At 34.6% G+C, this 25,264-nt stretch overlaps 1 protein-coding gene across 1 annotated transcript in view; it reads right to left on the reverse strand.

Annotated features, from left to right (window-relative positions):
• FOXP2 (forkhead box P2) overlaps positions 1-25,264 on the reverse strand; it is a 369,425-nt gene that overhangs the window by 114,762 nt on the left and 229,399 nt on the right. Inside the window, exons 4-6 of the mRNA XM_053662959.1 lie at positions 4,432-4,569; positions 3,030-3,177; positions 1,352-1,561 (exon numbers count right to left, since the gene is read on the reverse strand). Of these exons, the coding sequence (XP_053518934.1) occupies positions 1,352-1,561; positions 3,030-3,177; positions 4,432-4,569 (496 nt within the window). The remainder of the gene's footprint in view (positions 1-1,351; positions 1,562-3,029; positions 3,178-4,431; positions 4,570-25,264) is intronic.

Genomic DNA, 25,264 nt, shown 5'->3' on the forward strand with positions numbered 1-25,264 from the left:
TTTTATTACTAGTATATATCCCCAGTGCCTAAAACAGTGCCTGGTATGTACCCAATAATCAGTTTGTAAAGGGAATAGTCATTGCTCTAGTGACACCATGACTTATTCCAACTATCTCTGCAGTAACACAGAAGAGTAGGTTTAGTGCCTTGTTTTTCTGTCACTATTTAAACTTTCTTGATTTCCTAGGAGTGAATTAGAGGACCAGGTGAATTAGAGGATCAGAAGTCAAGTGAAAGATGGAATTTTAGGAAAAGTAACTCAACAAGACAGTAATTTGATAAATAAACAGAAAAAAAATTTACCATAGTATTTTCATGGTGTAAAACAATGAATATTTGTTTTTTATGTGCATTTTAAAGATTATTTCACTTGCTTGATTTTACTTTTTGTATATTTAATTGTTGATTTTCTACAGTGTATCCCTGTGTCAGAAAAGTGCACAGCAAATATAACTACAATGTGATCCCTGTGTAAATAATATAACAAACTCAAAATAAAGTTCATTTAGATTAAAGTTTTTATAACAAAATCCAAATGCAAATTAAAATGTTTTTATGAAGTTTAATGCCACAATATGGCTTTTAATTAGTCAAAATTTTTTCACATAACCCATTTTATTTACCATTTTTCTTTTATTATCTAGACCTCTTTCCATTTCCCAAAAGTTAAAAGTCAGATGAAAATTAAATACAATTGTATTATTTTATAGTAGTCTATTATTAGATAGTATTATTTTATTATCAAAGTACATCCAGTTTTTTATCAGAAAAACAAATAAGAACACAGTTGATTGCTTTTTAAAGTTCTAATTTACAATATATGAATAAATAATATTATTTTAGAAAAAATAGGATCAGTCTGGTCCCTCAATGCATGATGGGATCCCACACAGAATAACTAGGAATGTGTTCTGTGGAAATACATAAAGCCTCATTTTTACATGTGGAAGTTTCAATGTGAAGATTAGGAACTTTGTCTTCTTCTGATTGGTTGTCCACAAAATTCAGTTCATTTATGTTAAATAGAGTGTTGTTAGCCTTACTAATCCAGTCCTCTGTAGATGTTCAGTGGGTATTTCATGGTGCTTTAATTGTGTTTCTCTTATAAATTAGTTTCTGCCATCATGACTAATAAATACATATTAATAAAACACATATTTAACAGAACACGTGAAAGCAGGGTGTAGGAAAATTTCTGAATAAAAAGTTGTATCATGCAACCATGTTAATTGTGTTGTAAAAATAAGTTTGAAGGCTGTGAAAACATAATTCTCAAGGTATAAGACAGGCAATGAAATGGTAGAAAGTACAACATTAGAAATTAAGAGTGTAGCATATTTTGGATGTACCTTGAGGCAATGACTGCACAGGAAGTGCTGCCTGGCCAGGTGGAATGGAGATGAGTCCCTGACGCTGAAGGCTTAGCAAATGTTGTTGCTGCTGAAGTTGTTGCATCTGGAGAAGCTGCTGCTGGAAGACAAGCTGCTGTGCTGCCAACTGTTGCTGTTGCTGCTGTTGCTGCTGCTGCTGCTGTTGCTGCTGTTGCTGTTGCTGCTGCTGTCACAGAACCCACCAGTCAATAGCAGAGAACATGGTCTGTACAAACAGCTCTCACACAGAGAAATTTACATTCCTCTCATTATCTGGTGAGTAGCCAAATGCAGACTGTATGCAAGTTCTAGATTTTCATTTGTCTTTCTTTCAAATATCACACAGCATCAGAGAACCTAAGAACTTGCATTAAGAGTATGAGACAAGGTCTAGAGAAAGTATTTAACAAAGGTCAGGTGTTTTTTAAAAAATTGGCATATTAAAAATGATAATAAATTTATATAGACTAAAAGAATAACAGTTTATAGAAACAGTCAACTTCAACAACACTCTATTTTTTCCAACCAAGTTCACTCTTTAGTGGTCCATGAATGTGGTCTCTAGTGATCTATTAGTAAACTGGGATGTAACGTTCACCATAAAGGCTTGTTAGCTTTCTTTCTACTTCCTCTCTTGTTGGAATATATTAAAGAGTGAATGATGTTCACGGCAAAAACAAAGTCTCCTTATTATAAGGAAAATTATAACTTCCAATTTTGTGAAGGATACAATACAAATTCTCATTCTTTGGGCTCAGGAGAAGGAAGTCAAACTTCAGAGAAAGACAAGCTGCTGTGAAAGACTTTTCCTTTTTAGTTTGTAGAAAAGAAACTTCTGATGCGCTCACTGGAAAACAGACTGAATAATGGAGCAAGTCATGTAGACTGCCCAAAGCCTCCAGAGAAATAAGGGAGCAATTTCTATTCTGTAGTTGATGGCTGTCTGAAATTCTATTCACAAATCCAAACAGAATCAAAGCCTCAGGAGGTCAAAACTGTTTCCTGGACGTTTGCATAATGGCAGCTTGAAGACAATGGCTCTGATACCTGCTGATCAATTTAACTACTTCAACATGTTTTGTTTGTATTATGTTTATATTTGATGCAGTTTGCTGACAAGTGCAAGCTAGGCCTGAGAAGCCAGCTTGTCAGTTTGATTTATGAGCATATCAAACTGTAACTTTCTACTTGCCACTCCGAACCTTACAGTAGCAGTTCATTAATCAGGAACCTGTGACTTTGAAATCTGTGCTCAACCAGTTTCTCTCCTGGACCCCTAACCCCGACTAAACACCCAAATTTGCATGCATGTTCTCTGAGCTGCAGCACTGAGAAAAACAAGGTTCCTGTACCAATTTAGGATTCTTAGTAAATACAAGATAATCAGTACTTTGTCGGCCATACAGCTTGCTCTTTGTATAGTGATTCATTAGTGAACATTGGATTGAAACTCTCAAGTTCAAAGCTACAGAAAAGGACAACAGAACTGTCCCTGTTATTAAGCTCAGTAAAAATGTATGATAATGCATTTTTGACAGCAAAAGCCTTGAGATACAAAGATCTGAGACAACCCTGGCCTCATGGCTCTTCCTAAACTCACACTCTTGTATACCAGTGAGTGGGACAGACCCTACCTCTTTCACTGGCTTTCCAGGATGTTGTTGTTGCTGCTGCTGTTGCTGCTGTTGCTGCTGCTGCTGTTGTTGCTGCTGCTGCTGCTGTTGCTGCTGCTGCTGCTGCTGCTGCTGCAAAAGCTGAAGATGTAACTGCTCTTGCTGTTTCTTGTAAAACTCTTGTAGTTGTTGCTGAATAAACAATTTTGACTTTAATAAATAAAGGCAAAAGTTTTGCATATTTACAAATCTCTTAAACTCTTTTAGACTAGGATATGGTTGAGTATCCATTAAGATTCACTTCACAAGAACAATAAAAATATGCATTGGATTCAATGAGACAGATTTACATACATCTTTTCTCAAGACAGCTCTGAAATTTTCCAATCCAAAATTCAAAAAAAAAATTCTAACTAAAAGGTATATAACATTTGTCTTTAAAAGGGACAAAGCCCTGGCTGGTATAGCTCAGTGGATTGAGCGTGGGCTGTGAACTAAAGGGTGGACAGTTCCATTCCCAGTCAGGGCACATGCTTGGGTTGCAGGCCAAGTCCTCAGGTGGGGCTACATGAGAGGCAACCACACATTGATGTTTCTCTCCCTTTCACCCTACCATCCTCTCTCTCTCTAAAAATAAATAAATAAAATTAAAAGATAAAAAATATAAGGGACATAGGCAAAGAAATACTTCAAATTATTATATTTGAAGTCTCAATAACATATAAAAATAGGGTATACTCTACCACTTATAAGAACCAAATATAAAGCTACAGGGAATTATATTGTTCATTTCTTATTGGAAAAAATTTTAATCCATCAGGTGTACAAAAGTATGTCAGACTGAAATATAAGCAACTGGTCTATGGTCATCATCATAGAAGAAAATAATTAAATATATAAAAGTCCAGGAAAAGCACGTTGTTTTCTTTATGGTAAGTAAGTTTATAACATAAAATCAACTCTATATGCAATTTGGGTTTTAATGATGTACATAATAGTTTTTTTTAACTAAATTTTATGAGCTGGTGGCTTAGCTATTTAACTTTTGTTCTTGTGAGCAGATACTTCTGTTCCAAAACACAGACCTTATCTTTGAAAAAAAAAACATTTGAGATGTTACTTTCTCTACTGTAAGGACTAGTTCAAATTTCATAATTAAATGAACTAAAAAGAGTAGTAAAGTATTAGGAGTTTTAAAAGTGACAATTTTCTATGTCTCTTTGCACTTTTATTGTCAAGTCTTCAAAACAAAAGTACCTAAGCATTTGAATATTTAAATACTGATTTATTTCACATTTCAATTAAAATACTACATTTATGTTCTAGCATGCCAATAGGTTATCCCTTCAAATGGAGAAGAAATTGTCAAATATGCCCATGACACTGTGAACATGGGGGCATACCTCTGTGTCGTGCTAGAACACCAAAAAAGATAACCCACATTACCTGCTGCAGCATTACTGCTTGCTGCTGTTGGAGAAGGGCTTGGAGCTGCTGAGGAGACAGGACTTGCTGCTGAAGGATCTGCTGCATCTGCTGGGGGGTAATCACCTGGGGAGTCATCATGGCCACTGACACAGGTACCTTGACAGAGAGAAAATGTGGTCACAACCAATGTCTGCTAACATATTTCACAGCTGTGTGCCATCTCTGATGACAAGAATGACCAATCATTTTATGTAATATTTGTTATATCATCTATTTAATAATAATATTAAAGTACCACAGTTTTTGAATACTAGGATTCTAGATGCATCAGATTTCATCAGATTCTACCTTTATGTTCCATGCCTAAAATACATTATACTGAGATAGTTGAGCTTTTATTAGCAAAGTTAAAAATAATTACAAGTTAGTGTTCTGAATACTTTATAATCGATAATCTTATCAATGTCACAGTGTTATAAATGAAAAGCCATTTGCAATGGTTCAAAGGTACAATTAAGATAAATAATACAGTTTAAAATCTAGAAAGTAATATGCCTATACATATGTAATCAAAGCTAATAAAAACAATGTATGTAGAATACAGTTACTTATAAAACATAATCACCATCTTCAAAATGTTATATATATGAAACACACATGTAGTAACTAATCTAGGATATATGTTTATCCTAGAAAATAGCTACCTAGATCCTCTGAAACAAAGAATCATAGCTTCTTCTTCAAACATTTTATTTCAAGCTAACTAAACTTACACCAGGAAGCCCAGAAATCTAAAGATTAATAAAAGATTATTAATTAAACTGAAAAAATATTTTGCTTAAAATTTTCTTTCTACCATTTCTTTTTCCTTGAAGGATCTTAAAGTGTTAAAAAAAGAAAATGAAGAAGATAAAGAAATAGAGGAGAAAGGAGAAGCAAGAAAAATACAGACTAAGGAAAAGCTAGAAAGTCCTAGAGAAAGATAAAAAGGATGTGAAGAAATAGAAAAAGGATGGCAAAAGAGATAAACAGGAAAACCTTGCATAAAAGCCTGTGGTATATGAGAAGTTCCTAGATAGCCGCACTGTTTGAAGGCACTGTTTGTAGAACTAGCCAGCATGTAATGAAACTTGTGAACTTAACACATTTGCAGCCATTGAAAAGTCACTTTGACAATAAATAAAAGCAAGTAGTTATATAAATAATCTTTGGAACACATTTTCAGAACAGCTTTTGTCTTTGAAATCAGCAAAAGATGAACAGACCTAGCTCACAACTTATTTTAATACTCCTTTTTAATGCAATTAAATTTTTTCAAGTCCGGCACTTTATGTCATAAAGAAAGAAGAAATCAATAATAAAAAATACATTAGAAAAAATAAAGAAAATAAATTCAGGGTGGATTAATTCCTCTTTCAAGAAAAATATCATCATATTTAAACTAACAAAGAGCTATGTCCTTTCTATCCCATGTTGATATCTGAAACTATGAATTAAGTAGGTTCATTTTGTGAAAGGAAAATAATTACATTATAACAGACCAAAATTCAAAAGTGATTTTCAAAGGTATTTCTGAAAATTTAAAGAACATCCTGGCATATTTATAGGTTAGTGTTTTTGAATTTATCATAATAAAAGACATTCTGAACTACATGTTCTAAAATAAATCCATAGAACAGGTTGCCCATTGTTTAGTTTTTTAAACAATTAGAGGTCAGTTTACTTAATTGTTTGTTCTTTGAGGAACAAATAAAATGGTCAAAAAAGGCAGTTTGGAAAAAGGTACTTATCTACAAAAATGTCTTTTCATAATCATTCACCTTATGTCTCCAAATAACAAAGAATCAAACTGAAATCAAGGGACAGAGAAAGACAGATATTGTAAAATTCAAAAGGCTGTAAATTTAGGTAAATAAATAGGTAGATAGATGATAAATAGATGGTAGATAGACAATAGGTAGATATATATTATATAAGTATAAATAGCTGTATAGATATGTACATGTAAATACATACCTCCTATAAACATATTATGTGATGAGAAACTTGCCACAGCTCTCTTTCCTAACAGCCTCATCACTTTTTAGCACATTGAGTGTTTTCACTTACTCTAAAAGTAAAAGTACTTTATGTGTGACTGATGACAAATGTACTTTATAAGAAAAAAATATAAATAAAGGCATGCACCTTAAGTTTACAGTCTGATTTCAGTTTATAAAGATTATATTACTTTATAGCTATTGTGAGTGATTTGGTGTATAAGCATATTTAGGCAAGTTTTTTACCTTTATGTTCTTTAGAGTTCATCTTCCTTTTTGCTATGGTTGAAAAATTATTTTTTAATGTTAAATGGTTTACATTATTCTTGCAATTAAAAGTTAATGGCATAAAAATAACGATATCACTGTTATCCCAAAAATCATGTGAATCACATTTGACATTCTGCAAATATTAAGCAGATTCTGACCTACCCTCTATGAAACTGCCATCTAAAACTGAAAATGAACAGACACAAAATATGTAGAAAGCTAAGCCAAGTAACACACAATTATTTGAACATTCTACTTCAGTAAGATATGTACAAAAACACAAATTAAAAATAATTATATATGTACGAGAGCACAGGTACACCTCTTAGGGATGTTCAACATTACAAATAAGCCAATAATATCATTTCAAAATCCACATACATAAGCTCATCCCAATGAAATATTTGAGGCTACTAAAAATGTAAATTATTTTATTTTATTTTATTTATTTTGTGTGTGTGTCCTCCACCCAAAGTTAAACTATCAAAATTATTTTCATAAATAGAAAATTAGTTTCTTATGTCAGATATGAACTTCTTAACTTGCCTTGTTTAGAAATTAATAAGTTTCAAATTATAGTTTTTCCATTTTAAGTGATTAATTTTATGTGGCATATTTCCTTTATTCCTCCTTTGTCACCTTTATTATTGTCCCATTTTATTTCTTTGCTATTATAAGCTGCTCTAGGAATTTACTGAAAAAGTGAATAAAGATTAATTGAATAGATATAATTTTTGGAGATTATGCTGACCAATATTTAAAATGCAAAATCAGCATCATATTTAAGATCTATGGTAACTTTCTAAAATTCATATGCCTTAGCAAGTTGGGCATTAGCTTAAGAAAATATTTTCCACTAGACATATAATTTTGTTTATGCAAATGTTCTAATGAGGAACCATAATTTAAATGTGTGATAGAAGAAGGGAGAGGGAACTTACCCCAGATATTTTCTGGTGAGACATCAAATAAAAGTTTGGTTGGGTCTAAGAAAACATGTTATATTATGCAGCTACCAAGTGGAATCAGAAGGAATAATTTACTTTTTGGAATTTTTTTTATTTTATTGATTATGCCATTACAGTTGTTCTATTCCCCCCTTCATTCCCCTCCACCCTGCAGAAGGAATAATTTACTTAAATGGGTATCCTAGTGAAAAGTGTACCCTAAATATCTTTAAGTGTAAAGGAAAAACAGCCAACTTTAGTTTGTAGAGAACTTTTAACTCTCTTGGTATTTACTATACTTAGAGATCTAAAAGTCCCTATAGTTATACATCAAATGAGGGTTTTTTAACCCCATGTATTTTCTCATTAGATGAGTTAAGCATTAATCAAATATGTTGCTCTGTGCACCAAGAAGTATTGGGTTTGTGAACACAAAGATAGGGTTATATATTCTGAAATGAGAGAGAAAACATTCTGAAATTTGAAATTAGTCAAAATAGAAGTCAAAAGCATTTAGACATTATATTAAAATAGACAGGAGATGACATTAGATTTTAAGAAATAAGTTATATATGTGCTTACATTATTTTCTAAGTGTACTTCATCAAAAGGGTCAAAGAGTTATTAACATACAATGCAAAGATAATTTCTCCCCTCAAATAAACCTTAGGAGTTATTGTAAGAGTTATGAAAATGGATCAGCATTTTTGTTATAATAAGTGCATTGTCTATGTACAATCTGGTTCAGTTGAAGTATTTCTCAGTGTGTTGAGTTTGCATATTAAGCATTTTACTTAATTAAACATCCAGATTATATATAGGTGATTAGAAAGGTTCTCAGCATAGTGTCAGTACAATCCTTCACTAAATGTGAATTTGAAAAAAAACAATAAAAACTTATAAATGATATTTATAGTAAAAAAATAATATCCTATTAACAGGGTTTGCCAACTACTGGCTTGAATTTCCCTTTATTCTTTCTTTAAAATTTAAAGACAGAGAAATTCCTGACCACCAGGCTTTGGTACTCAAAAAAAGTATGTAAGTCTATTAGAATTAGCTGCAATATAACAACTACAAAACAAAATTTCATGTTATAATATCTGTTCCCATTTTAACAAACTATTGATAGAAAATGTTTGATTGTACATTCTTTGATAAATATTTTTTACTTATTTTCTCCCTATAATATCTGTATCTATAGTTTGTTTTAACATATGAAATTGTTGTACTGCATTGCCAGCCTTGGTCTAAATTCAAACATAGGTTACATGTAAAATGTCTATCATAATAACAGCCTCTCAAAAGTTTCCTGTTTTATGGTATTAAAAAGAACTGACAATGAATTGAGTGGTATTTGTAAGCTTTTCCTCAAGTACTGAACGGGAGTATTTAAAGAGATCTGGGATGGACAGTGTGTATTGCTATTTAATGCAATTTTTTAGCAGCAGGTAAATACCATGATGGGAACAACAGCAACAGCAGCACAGTGCAATAATAAGACACTGAGATTCCTTTTAATCATGATTCATCACTACTTAGCTTCTTCTATAGTTGATGACACTAGCTTTAGTACCCATTCGATCACTTTGATACAACAGAGTGTTTTCTGTTTTGGAAAATAAAGTTGGTCTAACTTTACCTTTCTCTTTGTTATACACAAATATTTTACAGAGAGTCTAGGGTTTTTTGTGGGGAGAATTGGACTATGGGTGAAAATGAGGCTGCTCATATAAGCATGCCATTGTAGAGATTACAGAGAGGTGATATATGCTACACCTATGTTTAAAGACCCAAAATGCAACTTCTAATCTCACTATGGCTAATCAAGCTACTCAGATTATTTCATATACATTTTTGGGTTAGGCCTTGACATGCCCTTGTTTTTCTTTTTTCTCAAAGCTAAAGTTCCTCTCTTTGATTAGCTGAAACATTTGCATGGTCACTACACATTTTTCATTTTATAAATCATTATGCATTAGCAGTCTTGATCGCCTAGCTTGACTAATCCTGACGAACTGAAATCACAGCTGAAGGTCAAACTCCATCCCACTGCACGTTCATATTGAAACAAATCTGCACCATTGTTCATTAGCCTCTTAAAATCATTGGAAATAAGTTACTGAATATTTTACACTTATTTTTTATTCTTTCCTAATTTAACCTACAGAACATTAATGCTTAACAGATGATAAGAGCAGAATACAAACAAAATCAGTAACACTTAACAACTGGAGTGTGTGGTTTTAAATTGTAAAAACTAGAATATAATCAATAATTACAGATAATTAGAATATTTGAATGCTTAATCAATTTGAACAGGACTTGCACTGTAAAAAGTGGTATAGTTATTTACGAAAATGATGTCACTTATTTTTGTTTAATAACAATATGTTCATATGACTAGTGGAATTAAGATCTTGCTCAAAATTATTGAGAGACTAGTTTCCTTTATTAACTGTGCTAATAGTTAATCTTACTTATTTTTCTACATTCATAAATAGTTCATTTTAAATTTAAAAATAAATTTTAATATACTAGATACAAAAACAAAATAATTGTGATTTTGATGGAACTCACAAAATTAGCCCAAATAATATTAATTTCAACAAAAAGCAAGCTGTCCTGATAAAAGACAACTCTCTAAAAAAGCAAAAATAAATATGAGAAGGAAGATTCTTTCATGCTTTCATAGGTGCTCTCATAGATTGATGGATGATAATCATCTTAATTTCACTGCTCTCCAAAACAAAGAACCAGAAAAGGCAGCAAAAGACACTAGCCCATTCATTCCAGGACCTGCACAATGCTAATTCCAACATTTAGCTGCATGGTTTTCTGCTTGATGTATCAGAGCTCAAAAGATGAAAGGAGAGAAGTAATTGCTCTCCTGGTTCTTATTCTTCACTGACAACCCATAAATTTAATTTTACACACACATTCATTTACATTTTCAAGTATATGACATGATAATTGCCAGAATATAACACCTCCATTCCTGTAGATACAGCAACTCGCTGATTGACAAGTGTGGTGAATAGAGAGGAATGGTGGTTGAATTGCAGAATTTTTTTCTTCTGAAAATTACACTTGGAAAGGCTAACGGTAATAAGCATTTATGAAACAGTCTTACCATAAACATCGGCACATAATATGAACAGTAGAACCTCAGTTATTACAGGCTCTAGCTTTTTGTGCTTTTACACTGAACTCTACTATTGAAATAGCAAAATTACCAACAGTGGATCTGCTGAAGCACAAATGTATGAAACAGTCTTTCCTCAACATTTACTATATCTATTGGTTGTGACTTTTTTTCAGTCAGTTGTGACATTGCAAAGTAATAAAATATTTAGACTGTTTGAAGTTACAATTTAATATCTGTTATTAAAATATACATTCTTTCTGGGCCTCACAAAAGGAATATATTTTTCTATAGGGAAAAGTAGTTACTAATTATTTTTCAGTATTCAGTATTGACAAAGACAATACTCTTCAAATCCTTCTGCACCTGGATACACTGATTTGTCTTTCTAGTTCATCATGGAGAAAGCTACAAACTGACTTGCTTTTCTCTGGCCCCAAAGTTCAGGAATGGAACAAAGTCCTTTAAATTTGATCCTGATGAGAAAATATCACCAACTTCTTAGAAGAATTTCAGATTAAGATGCCCTCATTGCACTTGGAGTTGCTGCTTACACTGACAGAGGCCAATCTCAATGGAAGAAGGTAAGAGGAAAAGGGAAAACTGAGGTAGATTAACTGATAGTATTACACCAGTGATATAGCAATTACTTTTATGTGCTTTGATTAATTTGTACATATCAGAGATTAGCTAATGTCCTCAGGTTGTGGGTTGCACTTTTAGAATAAACAACAGAACATATGTGTATTGGTGAAAGAACCATAATACTTCAAACTTCACCTTTTGTTTCATATTACACACAAGTTATATGCCTACCCACAGAATTAAAAAAATAATTTTAAGTTACCTGACCATAAATATTCTTTATAGGTATCTGAAAGATATTGCTAATCAATTTTTAGGATAAATTAAAAATATATTCAACTCTCTAAAATGTGTAATTGAAAAAATTTCTATTAGCATGTTGCCTAGAACAGCTGTAACCTACCAGCTTAAAAAAAATGATATAAGGGCTTAACACACCAAAGTTGAAAACCAAATTTTCAGCACAATATACCAAAGAGATAAGTGTTTCAAATGTAGTTAATAAACATTTAATGAGACTTATCAAAGCAAAACCTCAAAAAGACCTACCAAAAATATAATTAAAATTTAAAGCAAAACCTTATATTTTAAAATCATAATTTTTAAATTGTTTTTTAAGATTTTATTTATTTATTTTTAGAGAGAAGAGAAAGGAGGGATGAAGAGGAGAGAAACGTTGTGTGCTTGGCTCTCACTCACCCCATCCCGGGGACCTGGCCCACAACCCATGTTTATGCCCTGACTGGGAATTGAACCAGCAACCCATTGGTTCACAGGCCAGTACTCCATCCACTGAGCTACACTACCTGGCACTAAACTCAAAATTTCATATATTAATAGTATATGTAATGGAGAGCTGTGTGCAGAATTCAGCCTCAAAACAATCTAGCTACATGATATGGTTTGTAAAACATAGCCCAATTTCTTTCTTACCTAAAACAATGTCCTCTAACTTTATTTAAGAAATATAAAAGTACACCATGGCCAGTGTAGCTCAGTGGATGGAGCACAGGCATGAACCAAAAGGTCTTGGTTCGATGCCCAGTCAAGACATATGCCTGGGTTGCAGGCCAGGTTCCCCGTGGGGGCCATGTGAGAGGCAACTACACATTGATGTTTCTCTCCCTCTCTTTCTCCTTCCCTTCCCCTCACTGCCTTTTGACCCAGCAATTCCACTGCTAGGAGTGTATCCTAAGAACCCTGAAACACCAATTCAAAAGAACCTATGCACCCCAATATTCATACTAGCACAATTTACAATAGCCAAGAGCTGGAAGCAACCTAGGTGCCAGTCACTAAATGAATGGATCAAAAAAACTATGGTACATTTACACAATGAAATTCTATGCAGCAGAAAGAAAGAAGGAGCTCCTACCCTTTGCAACAGCATGGATGGAACTGGAAAGCATTATGTTGAGTGAAATAAGCCAGGCAGTGAAAGACAAATACCATGTGATCTCACCTTTAACAGGGACCTAAACAATGAAACAAATAAGCAAGCAAAATATAACCAAAGACACAGAAATAGATAACAGGCAGACAGGGACCAGAGGGGAGAGGGGAGAGAATTTCAGGGGAAAAGGGGAAGGATTCACAGGAACAAATATAAAGGACACATGGACAAAAATACTAACAGAGGTGGAAATGGGAGGGATGTGGGGATCACCGGGGGGGTGGGCTGGGATGGGAGTAAAAGACAGAAAATTTTACTTGAACAATAATTAAATACAATAAAAAATAAATAAAATATAAAAAATATAAAAGTACAAGGTATATTTCAAATCCTATTATTATGAAATATATTTTTTATGAAAGCAAAAAGTTCCATCCATGAAAAGCTTAAATCTGATGTATTCTACAGTATTTAGGTTAGATTATAAAACTACCCTGATTTCTATTTATATCTTATACCTCTTAAATTTCATATTACAAGATATAATACTTTGGTGAATTATGTTGCATAGAGTATTATTTTTTCCATTGTTGCACCTATTTTGTTTAAGAACTGACTCTGCATAAGATTATAAAGCTGTGTTTAAAATATATAAGATAGCTTTTCTCATTCGGTCTCAATAGACTTTCACGATTACTTTTACCAACTAGTCTTGTTGAAAGGTTTGTAGCATTATAGGTAATGCAAAGTCCATTAGGTCAGGCTCTTCATAGCATGACATGCAGTAAATTACAAGTGCTTCAAGCAGCTCAGTGAATTACAGTTCATCACTTTGAAAGGTTTCCCACTACAATACTACAGATATCAGATCTGGCAGTTAGGATCCAATTAACACCTTGGTCAGAATAATCAGATTGCATGTGTTAAGACTTGTATAATTCATTTATTGCTTTCATGCATCTTCTGTCTGTAGGTAAATTTGCTGCTGTTATTTCAAAGCTCAAAATCAGTATTTCACTTCCTTTTAGGTTATATTTTAAGTTCTTTTGCAGTGCAGTGATATAACTCCCTTTGATTCCTCAATTTAGATCACTTGTCCTGTAGATATTATAGCTTGAGAAATGGCTTGTTTTGGTAGTTTTGTTTTGTACCCTTATCATGATATTGTATATCTAGAATAAAATGACTAGCAATTTTTACTAAACATGTTTTATTTGGTTTACAGAGACAGTTTTCTCCAACATGTTCATTGTGAATCTTGCATAACAACCCTATACACTGTAAATGACATATGCAATGACATTTACATGTGTACCGCCATACAAAACTATTTCCTGCTACACTGAATGTAATACTATTACTGAATGGAAAAAAATTCTGATTTGGTGATATTTTTTTCTAGCCATGGCCAGTTATTTAGAAGAGGTCCTTCAGGGAAAGACTAATGAGGAGAGAATATTCTCATATCTGGTACTTTTGGCCTGTACTTTGATAGCTAGTTTAGTCACACTTTCAAACACTATAGCTAACTGAACAGAAATCTGAAAAGAATAATTTGACCCAAAGGATAATATTGTTTCTTTTTAAAAAAGTCAGATATATAAATTACACTACTGCAATCTTTAAATCGCAATGACCTAATGAATTTTCATTAAAAAAAGCCTAATAAAATTTCCTTACATAGCATCATATCCAGTTATCAGTACTTTATTTATTATAAATCACTGTTTCTTTATTATTTTTTATATTATACCTAATACAGATTTAAGTTTCTAGATTCAGAACACATATTTCAAGTTCAATATAAACTGCCACAGTACCATGAAAACACAGTTAAAAATTTAAAGGGTATATTAAAAATTATTATTATTTATAGGGGAAATATAAGTGATAACACTGGACCTACTGATTAAAAATATGTCCCTAATTTGCTTTTACACAGATAACTATTTAGTGATTAGCAAAGCTTATAAAACTGGTATTTATAGATTCTTTCTTCAAATGGTCATTTCTCTTTTTTTTGTACAATTATACTACACCAGAGGGTCAATCAGATAATGTAAATGCAAATATTTCTTTTTATGAATAATGATAAAAACAATACTAATGAAGATGCAGATAGCAGCAAAAAGCCTGGCTGTGGTGTTAGGCTTTGAAACCAGAAAAATTGAGGATGACTGTTGGGTCGCTCACTTGTTCAACATGTTACTGTGGTTAAGCTATTTAAATTTGCTAAAACATCTCCTCTGTCAGTAAAATAGAGGTAGAAAATCCATTCCAGTCCTGGCTGGTGTGGCTCAGTGGGTTGAGTGTCAGCCTGAAAACCAAAGATCGCCAATTTGATTCCCAGTCAGGGCACATGCATGGGTTGTGGGCTAGGTGGGACCCCCAGCACGGGGTGAGCAAGAGGCAATCACACATTGATGTTTTTCTTCCTCTCTTTCCCCTTCATCCAAAATTAATTAATTAATTAAATAGAAGATCCATTCCATTAATTTATTCTTAGGATTGTGATAATATATGTAAACACATAACACAACAACCACTCAAATTATTGTTCTTCCCTATTTCCTTCTTTTTTTAAATTTTTTTATTGATTATGCTGTTACAGTTGTTCTATTCCCCCTTTCATTCCCCTCCACCCTGCCCCCCATCCCCACCATTACCCCCCCTTTAGTTTATGACCATGTGTCTCAAGTCCTTTAGATTCTATATTTCCCATGCTATTCTTGCCCCCCCCATCTATTTTCTATCTACTGTCTATGCTACTTATTTTCTGTACCTTCTCCCCCCCTTCTCCTCCTCCCACTCCCCTGTTGCTAACCCTCCTTGAGATCTTCATTTCTATGTTTCCACTCCTGATCTAGCTGTCCTTTTAGTTTGCTTTCGTTTTAGGTGTGGTTGTTAATAACTGTGAGTTTGTTGTCCTTTCACTGTTCATGTTTCTTTAACTTCTTTTTCTTAGATAAGTCCCTTTAACATTTCATATAAGGGCTTGGTGATGATGAACTCCTTGAATTTGATCTTATCTGAGAAGCACCTTATCTGTCCTTCCATTCTAAATGAAAGTTTTGCTGGATAGAGCAATCTTGGATGTAGGTCTTTGGATTTCATGACTTGGAATACCTCTTTCCAGCCCCTTCTTGCCTGTAAGGTCTCTTTTGAGAAATCTGCTGACAGTCTGATGGGGACTCCTTTGTAGGTGACTGTCCCCTTAGCTCTTGCTGCTTCAAGGATTCTCTCCTTCATTTTAATCTTGGCTAATGTAATGATGATGTGCCTTGGTGTGTTCCTTCTTGGGTCCAACTTCTTTGGGACTCTCTGAACTTCCTGGATTTCCTGGAAGTCTATTTCCTTTGCCAGATTGGGGAAATTCTCCTTTATTATTTGTTCAAATAAGTTTTCCACTGGTGGCTGTTCCTTTCCCCCTTCTGCTACCCCTATAATTCGGATGTTGGAGCGTTTAAAGATGTCCTGGAGGTTCCTAAGACTCTCCTCATTTCTTTGAATTCTTGCTTCTTGACTCTTTTCTGTTTGGCCATTATTTGCTTTCTTCTGGTCCACTCCATTGATCTGAGTCCCAGTTTCCTTTTCATTGCTATTGGTGTCCTGTGCAATTCCATTCATTTCAATTAGTTTCGCCTTCATATATTTGTCTAATTTGTCGGTATAATCAACCAGTTCTGTGAGGATCCTGATGACCAGTGTTTTAAACTGTGCGTCTGAGAGTTTTGCTATTTCTTCATCGCTTAGATCTATGGGCTCTGGGGCTTTGAGATCTTCTTGCAACATTTTTGGTCTGTTCTGGCCCTTTAAGTGTGAGAAGCGGTGCCTTGGACTCCCAGGTCGCTGGGTTGTGACGCTGTATGCGGGGGCGTGGTCAGAGCGGGAAAATGGCAACCCCCTCTGCTGTTTCTCACAGCTGGGTGAGGATCAGCGTCTTAGGTGGTTCACGTGGGCCGGGCCACTCAGAGTGGCTGGGTTATGACGCTGTATGTAGAGGTGGGGTCAGAGCAGGGAAATGGCGGCGCCCTCCACTGCCGCCCACTGCGGGGACCCGCCGGGCCCGGTCCAACCGCCCACTCCCTTGCCCATTCACCCGAGCACAAATGTGCGACCACTGTCAACACGCATCACCACTCCTCCGCTGTCTCCCCCACAGTTGCTCACCGGGTCGCTCGCTCAGTCGCTCACTAGGTCCAACCCTGTGCCCAGATTCCGCGCCTGAGTCCGTCTGACCGAGTTTTCCTGTGCAATCCCGCTTCACCAGCCACTGGTTTCACCCCTTACAGGTCAGGCTGAAGAATTTGTTGTTAACGGACTTCAGAAAAGTTCAATTTTCCGTGTTCTGGCTGTGTTTTCTGTTGCTAATATTAAGTTGTCTCTAACCTTGGTTGTGTGAGAAGGCATGGCACATCCACCTATGCCTCCATCTTGGCGGAAGTCCCCCCTATTTCCTTCTTTACTCTGATAAACTTCAAGAGACTTAATTACATATAACAAATTGCCTCAGTTTATATGACAACTGGTATGCTAAGAGAGATTATCTTACCTATAGTCTCTATTCAGATTAAATTCTAAAAACATCAAAAAGTTTGGGGATCTCATAATCTATACTGAGTCCGGAGGGGTTTATACCATAAAGTAAAAGAAAATAAAACAAAGCCATGAACAGTATCTGTTAATAGTGTTTGTTATGTGAGTGCATTTATGCATTCTACTATTTATTCAAAAGGGATATTCCAGTACAAAGTATATGCCAAACTGAAGATTTCATTTTGGTTTGTTGTGCTGCAGGCAAATTTTGCCTGAGAAAGCATGTCTATGTTAAATGTCAGCCCAGAAGCATACCCAAAGTAGCCTAAGCCCTTTAGGGACTAACTTGCAGCAAGTTCTATCAGTACCTATTATTTGGTTTTAAAAGGGTTTTAACTCTTGTTCACAAGATTCTTCATGTCTTAGGTTCCATTTTCTGTTTTTGGTTTTGTCTGTACTAGTTATCCACTTTTTTAGGATCTAGGTTTTTCCTTTCTCCAACACTGGCTCTAGGTTCTAATCATCACTTCAATTTGTTATATAACTTTAAAAATAATTTATTTGTTTATTATTAGAGAGAGGAGAAGAGAGGGAAGAAAAGGAGAAGCACATGGATTTGAGAGAGAAACATTGATTGGTTGCCTGTTTCTTGTACCCTAACTCACAAACCAGGCATGTGACCTGACTAGGAATTTAACCAATGACCTTTCATTTTGGGGGACAACGTCCAACCAACTGAGCCACATCGATCAAAGCTTGTTATAAAATGTTTAAAGACTAAACCCTCCTGTAGTCATTCAGTCATCCAACCAGTCTGTTAAGTTCTAGTAGTGGATAAGAAGGTAAGTAAATGCACAATTAGATTCAGTGTGGCAAGTGGCAAGATAGAAGAATTCACAGAAAAAAATAAGACCTTCATCATGGCATAATAGGGAAAGGCTTTTAAGAGGAAGTAATGCTTAAGTTAAGTTTTAATAAATAAGAATAAAGAATATTGAAAGGCTTCTTTAGGTAGAAGTAAGGCATGGGTAAAAGAAGTGAAATGTCATTCCTTATGATTGGGGTCTGTGATACATATAACAGAGATAGGTAGGAGCCAGACTGTGAGAAGACCATGACTATTAAATTCAGAAGGCTATTAAAAATTTCTTCTACTAGCATTGCTTTAGTAGTGGGTAGGAAAATATCAAGAAACTGAGGATTTTTTTAAAAAGTGATATGAGTAGATTTGAATTTTAGGAACACCCATATTAATATTGCTAGTTAGGAGATCACTGTGAACATTTTAGATTACTTGAGTGGAATATAAAGAAAAAAGTTGAGAGATATTAAATAATTAGAACATATAAGACATGATTTATTAGAAACTTTGAGAGAAAAGGAGCAATATAGGTGACTCATAGTGCCTAAGCAGATGATGGTCTCATTTATTAAAGTAAAGAAAAAAGAAAGAGGGTTAGTTTTGAGTAGAAAGGTAATAAATTTAAGGTTGGGCACACTGAGTTTAAGAGTTCTGTGATATCACTAAGTAGGATTGTTGACTATACTGTTATATACGTGGCTCTTGAGCCAGAGAATGATGGGCTCAGATTTAGATCTGAGAGTCATTAGAATATCAGTGGTAGTTGAAGTAATAGTACAAATGAAGTTACCCATATTTCTGTATAAAATGTGTAGGATGGGAGCAGAGGGCTGAGCAGAGGCTTCCGGAAAGTTAATTTGCTAACCAAATAGTTAATGAACACCCATAATGCAAAAGTCACTGACTATGTGTTGAGTAAATAATGGTAAGCTAGTAAAATCAACATCTCTTCTTGCTCCATCCTTTTCTTCTTCCCTTTCTTTTTTCCTCCTTCCCTTGCTTCCATCAACAATTATTTATTAGTCACCTACTCTATATCAGACACAAGAATAATGCATAAATGATTTCTATACTTACAAAGCTTATATTTTAATCAAGGAAAAATAAATTACATCAGTTAACTGATGTAATAAATAAAACAATTGTAAGCTTTTATATATTCCAGAAGGTCATAATGAAGAGTTAAATACCACATGGCGAGGGAGAACATCTTAGATTGTATAAGGTTAAAAACAATCTCTCTGAGATGTAGTATTTAAGGTAAGATTTGTTGGATAAGAAGAAGCCACATATTGACAGAATCAAAAAATGTTCAAAATAAGGTTGAAAAAGCTCACCCACACTTGAACTTGACCTGCAAGGGAATGAGAGGGAGATGAGGCTGAATAGGTCAGCAAGGGCCCATTGGAGCCTCTGTTTACATCTTAATAGAATAGATCACAACACATCTGTGCAACTAATTACTTACCTGACAAATATGGAAAGTAATCTAAAGGGAAAAGCAAACAACAGAAAAGCATTGTAATTTGAGAGCATACAGAGGAATTAAGGCCTGCAAAGGATATTGAGAAGTCCCAGTTTAAGAAGTCTCATGGGAAATAAGGAGAATGGTATGGAAAATAAAGAAAAGGAAGTATTTTAAGAAAGAAATCATAACCAACAAAGTTAGGTGAAACAAAGGATTAAGACTATGATAAGATGTTTTGTGTCTTGTTCCATATGGAGGTTAATGAAATGGGCTGCATAACCTCATGGAAGGGTTGACTGAGGAGTAACATTATAGAACGAAGAAGAAAAAACAGGCAGTAATAGGCAGACTTCCGGCCAAGTTGGAGGCATAGGTAGATACATTGTGCCTCCTTGTACAACCAAAAGAAGAATGACAACACATTTAAAAACAAAAATAACCAGAACTGTCAGAAAATCAAACTGTATGGAAGTCCAGCGACTAAAGACTTAAAGAAACATTCACCAAGGCAGGTAGGAGGGGCAGACACAGGTACGTAAGGTGGAGAGGACATGCGGCAAGGTGGCGGCTGGCAGACTAGGCTAGGTGGTGGGTGGCTGGTGGGCTGGGTGGTCCCACATTTGCTTATGGATAAACCAGGAAAAAAACTAGGAAGTGAGACAGACAACACAACCCAGGGTTCCAGAGAGGGGAAATAGAGCTTGAAAACTTCTGACTGAAAAAAACAGTGGGGGTTGAAGCAGTGGAAGAAACTCCCAGCCTCACAGGACAGAGTTCATTGGAGAGACCCATAGGGATCTAGAATGTATACAAAACCACCCACCTGGGAATTGGCGTCAGAGGAGTCCAATTTGCTTGTGGGTAGTGGAGGAAGTGACTGAAAGCTGGCCGAGAGCAGAGCAAGCATCACTTTTCCTCTTGGACCCCTCCCCTACATACAGCACCAGAACGAAGCAATGTGGGTTGCCCTGCCCTGGCCAATACCTAAGGCCCTGGCCCCTAACTACATAACAGGTGCACCAAGACAAAAAAAAAATAGCCCAAATGAAAGAACAGAATAAAACTCCAGAAAAAATACAACTAAGTGATGAAGAGATAGCCAACCTGTCAGATGTACATTTCAAAACCATGGTAATCAAGATGCTCACAGATACGGTTAAATATGATTACAAAACAGAGGAAAGAGTGAAGGCTATGAAAAGTGAATTAAAGGAAAATACACAGGGAACCAACAGTGACAGGAAAGAAACCAAGACTCAAATAAACAGTTTGGACCAGAAGGAAGAAATAAACATTCAACCAGAACAGAATGAAGAAACAAGAATTCAAAAATATGAGGAGAGGCTTAGGAACCTGTGGGACACCTTTAAACATCCCAACATTCAAATCATAGAGGTGCCAGAAGGAGGAGGGGAAGAGTAAGAAATTGAAAATTTAGTTGAAAAAATAATGAAGAATGTCCCTAATCTGGAAAAGAAAATAGACTTCTAGGAAGCCCAGGAAGCTCAGAAAGAAGTTGGACCCAAGGAAGCACAAATTAAGGCACATCATAATTAGATCACCCACGATTAAAGATAAGGAAAGAATCTTAAAAGCAGCAAGAGAAAAGGTGAGAGTTACCTGTGAAGGAGTCCCCATAAGACTATTAGCTTCTTTCTCAAAAGAAACATTGCAAGCAAGAAGGGGCTGGAAAGAAGTAATCCAAGTCATGAAAGTCAAGGACTTCCATCCAAGATTACTCTCTCCAGCAAAGCTATCATTTAGAATAGATGGGCAGATAAAGTGCTTCCCAAATAAGATCAAGTTAAAGAAGTTCATTCATCATCACCAAGCCCTTATTATATAAAATGTTAAAGGGACTTATCTGAGAAAAAGAAGATCAAAATCTATGAACAGTAAAATGACAACAAATTCACAACTATCTACAATTGAACCTGAAAAAACAAAAATAAACTCAGCAAACAACTAGAACAGAAACAGAATCCCAGCAATGAAGATCATAAGGAGAGTTATCAGTGTGAGGGGAATAATGGGGGGAAAGGTAGAGGGAATAACCAGCATAAATAGTAGGTGTAAAATAGACCGTGGGAAGTTAAGAGTAGTACTGGAAATGTAGAAGCCAAAGAACTTATATATGCAACCCATGGACATGAACTAAAGAGGGGGGTGTGGGTGGGAGGGGAAGTGTAGGGCTGAGGGGAATAAAGAGAGAAAAAATGGGACAAGTGTAATAGCATAATCAATAAAATATATTTAAAAATTTTTTAAAGTTGGTATAAAAAAAAGAAAAAAATGGCGGATTGGAGATAGAAGACCATTCTGATGGTAGGTTCTGATGGAAGTAAGTTATAGGATTGCCAAGCTAGAAGAGTTTGTGGATTCCACAAAGTCTCCATTTTTAAAGAAGATTTGGAGTATGTTTCTCTGTTGAGGTACATTAATTAGTAGTAGAAGGTGCTGTAAGGACATGAGAAAAATGCAATGCAAAGTCCTTTCATAGGCAGCAGAAAATTACATCTAAAGCAACAAGTGGTACATCTAGAAAATGAAAAGACAGCCTCGAGAATAGGAGAAAATTTGCAAACCACATATTCAATAAGGGTCTAAAATATTATTATATACATATGTGAAACTTATACAGCTCAATCACAAAAATCCAAATAATCCAATTAAAAATGAGCAAAGGGTCTGACTAGATATTTTCCAAAGACTATGTACAAATGGCAAGCAGGTACACAAAATGTTTCCCAAAATCACTAATCATCAGGAAAATGCAAAACAAAACCACAATGAGATATCACCTCACACCTGTGAAATATCTATTATTAAAAAGATAAAACAAATATTAGGATGTAGAGAAAAGGGAACCCTGTTCACTGTTGGTGGGAAGGTAAACTGGTGTAGTCACTATGACAAGGAATATGGAGGTTCTTCAAGAAATTAAAAGTAGAGCTACCCCACTTCTAGGTTTATATTTAAAGGAAATATAATCAATATTTGAAATAGTCTTCTGCACTCTCATGTTTATTGCTACATTATTCAAAAAACCAAGATACAGAAACAAACTAACTATCCATCAACAGACAAATGGAAAAAATGTGTTGCATATATAAGTAATAAACTATTATTCAGCCATAAAAATTAAGAAACTATGGATAAAACTGGAGGGCATTATACCAAATGCAATATGCCAAAGACAAGTATTGCATGTTATCTATTATATGTATAATTTAAAAATATAAGTCAAAATCATAGAAATAGAGAGTAGAAAAGTGGTTGCCAGGGACTGGGGAGGTAAGAGAAATAGGGAGAGAGGTGGGTAAAAGGTACAAATTTTCAGTACTAAAACAAGTAGGATTGAGCATCTAATGTATAACATACTGATTACAGTTGATAACACTATCTTGTATAATATAAATTTACTAAAATAGTAGAACTTGATTGTTCTCACACAGACAAAAAAGTAATGTGAGGTAATGAATGTGTTAATTAACATCCTAATGAATGTAACCCTTTCAAAACCCTTTTGCAATGTATACATATATCAAATCATTTTGTATGCTTCATATAACTTACAATTTTATTTGTCAATTTTACCTCAATAAAGATGGGGGAAAGCAAGAGGAAGACATACTACTCCTACATACAAGGTCTGTTCAGAAGGTATCCAGTCATGTAATATGAAAAATAGGGACATTTATTAAAGAAGCTACAAGATTCAAGAAACATTGTACATAGGACAATGACACCTCAGTCCCTTTCAGTATGTATCTTGGGACCTCACACAGTTCTCCCAATCTGCCCCATCATATTTTCCTGAATCTCATTGACGGTCTGATATCTCTTCCCCTTCAAAAGTGACTTTAGTTTTGGGAGAAGCCAGAAGTCATAGGGCACCAAATCTGTATTGTAAGGGGGCTGAGTCACCTGGGTGATTTGACATTTCACCAAAATCTCTGCACAAGATATGATGCATAAGTAGGCACATTGTTGTGATGAAGCTGCCAATCACCTATTGCCCATAGTTGTGGCCCTCTGAGTTACTGAAATATGTTCCTCCGAAGAATGTTCAAGCTTAATGAAACATCTGATGCAGATTTGTTGCTCCACTTTCGCAGTCATTTTTAATGAAATGGCCACATAGTACAAATGCTCCATCAACAGCGTCTACTGCCCCCACCAACTAGTACATGGAAGTCATCACTGTTCGTACATATGCATTCCAATCCACTGTCCTTGGCTGTTAGATTACATCAATGTTACCCAAACTGTTCTTATATTAACAATGTCTGGTCTTTTTCCAGACAGACCTCCTATATTACTTTAGCTTGTTGTTGATGATAATGATCTTTTCCTCCATTATGTCTTCTGATTGAATGCTGTGTTAATATATTAAAAAAATACTCTGGCTACCTCACACTTTACATCAGAATATATTTCAAAAGATAAAGATTTAATTTTAAAAAAGGAAATAATAAAATTGCAGACAAAGTATGTTGAGTAATGTTTAATAATTTGGGGGGAATAAAAGTCTACTAACAGTGGCACAGAACCCAGAACCTATAGAAGAAAATATCAATAAAATCGATTGTATTTAAAAAACTGCATATTAAAAACCAAAATCAAAATTAAAGGTAAATGATAAAGTGGGAATAATAACTATACTCAGAATTTCCCTAATACATAAAACGGTCCTATACATAAGAAGAGAAAAAAAAAAACAATCGATAGAAGAGTGGGCAATGTACAGTTTGCAGACAATGCCTTTTACATATAAAAATATGTTCAACCCAATTCATGATAAAAGAAATCAAATTAAAGATATTCTGAAAATCCTATCAGATTGGAAAACATCAATCTGATAGTACAAATACCATTGTACTGATGAACTTGTAGAAAGCAGACATTAGCATACAGAAATAAAAAAGACAACAGATTTACAGAAAACATATTAGTAATATCTACCAAATTTACAAATAAACTAACCCTTTGACTTAGGAATTCCAGTTCTGAAAACTTATCCTCTGTTATATTTGTTTTTCATTTGTTTGTTTGTTTTTGTATATTGTTATGGTTTTGTTTTTGGAGAAAGTGGAAACCATAACATTTGTATGATAATGTTTAAATATATACTGTAATGTTTAAATGTATCAATTTAACTGGGTCATGGGGAGGCCCAGATAATTGCTTAAACATTATTCTGGGTATGTCTGTGAGGGTGTTTTGGATGAGATTAACATTTGTTTTTTTTCTAACTTTTGACTTTTCAAAAATGTATACTAAATTTAATGGAGTGACATTGGTCAATAAAATTATATAGGTTCCAGTGTACAATTCTATAATACATCATCCGTATATTGTATTGTGTATTCAACACCCCATCAAATCTCTTTCCATTACCATTTATCCCCCTTTACTCTTTTCTACCTCCCTCTACCCCTCTTTCCCTCTGGTAATTGCCATACTATTGTTGTCTGTGTCTATGAGTTTTTTTCTTAATCTCGTCACACTTTTCACTCAGTCCCCCAACACCCCTCCACTCTGACAGTCTATTCTTTGCTTCTATGCTGTTTATATTTTATTAGTTTATCTATTTATCTATTTAT

Source organism: Artibeus jamaicensis, unplaced genomic scaffold, assembly GCF_021234435.1.
Source record: "Artibeus jamaicensis isolate MK-2021 breed Jamaican fruit bat unplaced genomic scaffold, CSHL_Jam_final contig_311, whole genome shotgun sequence".
Taxonomy (NCBI): domain Eukaryota; kingdom Metazoa; phylum Chordata; class Mammalia; order Chiroptera; family Phyllostomidae; genus Artibeus; species Artibeus jamaicensis.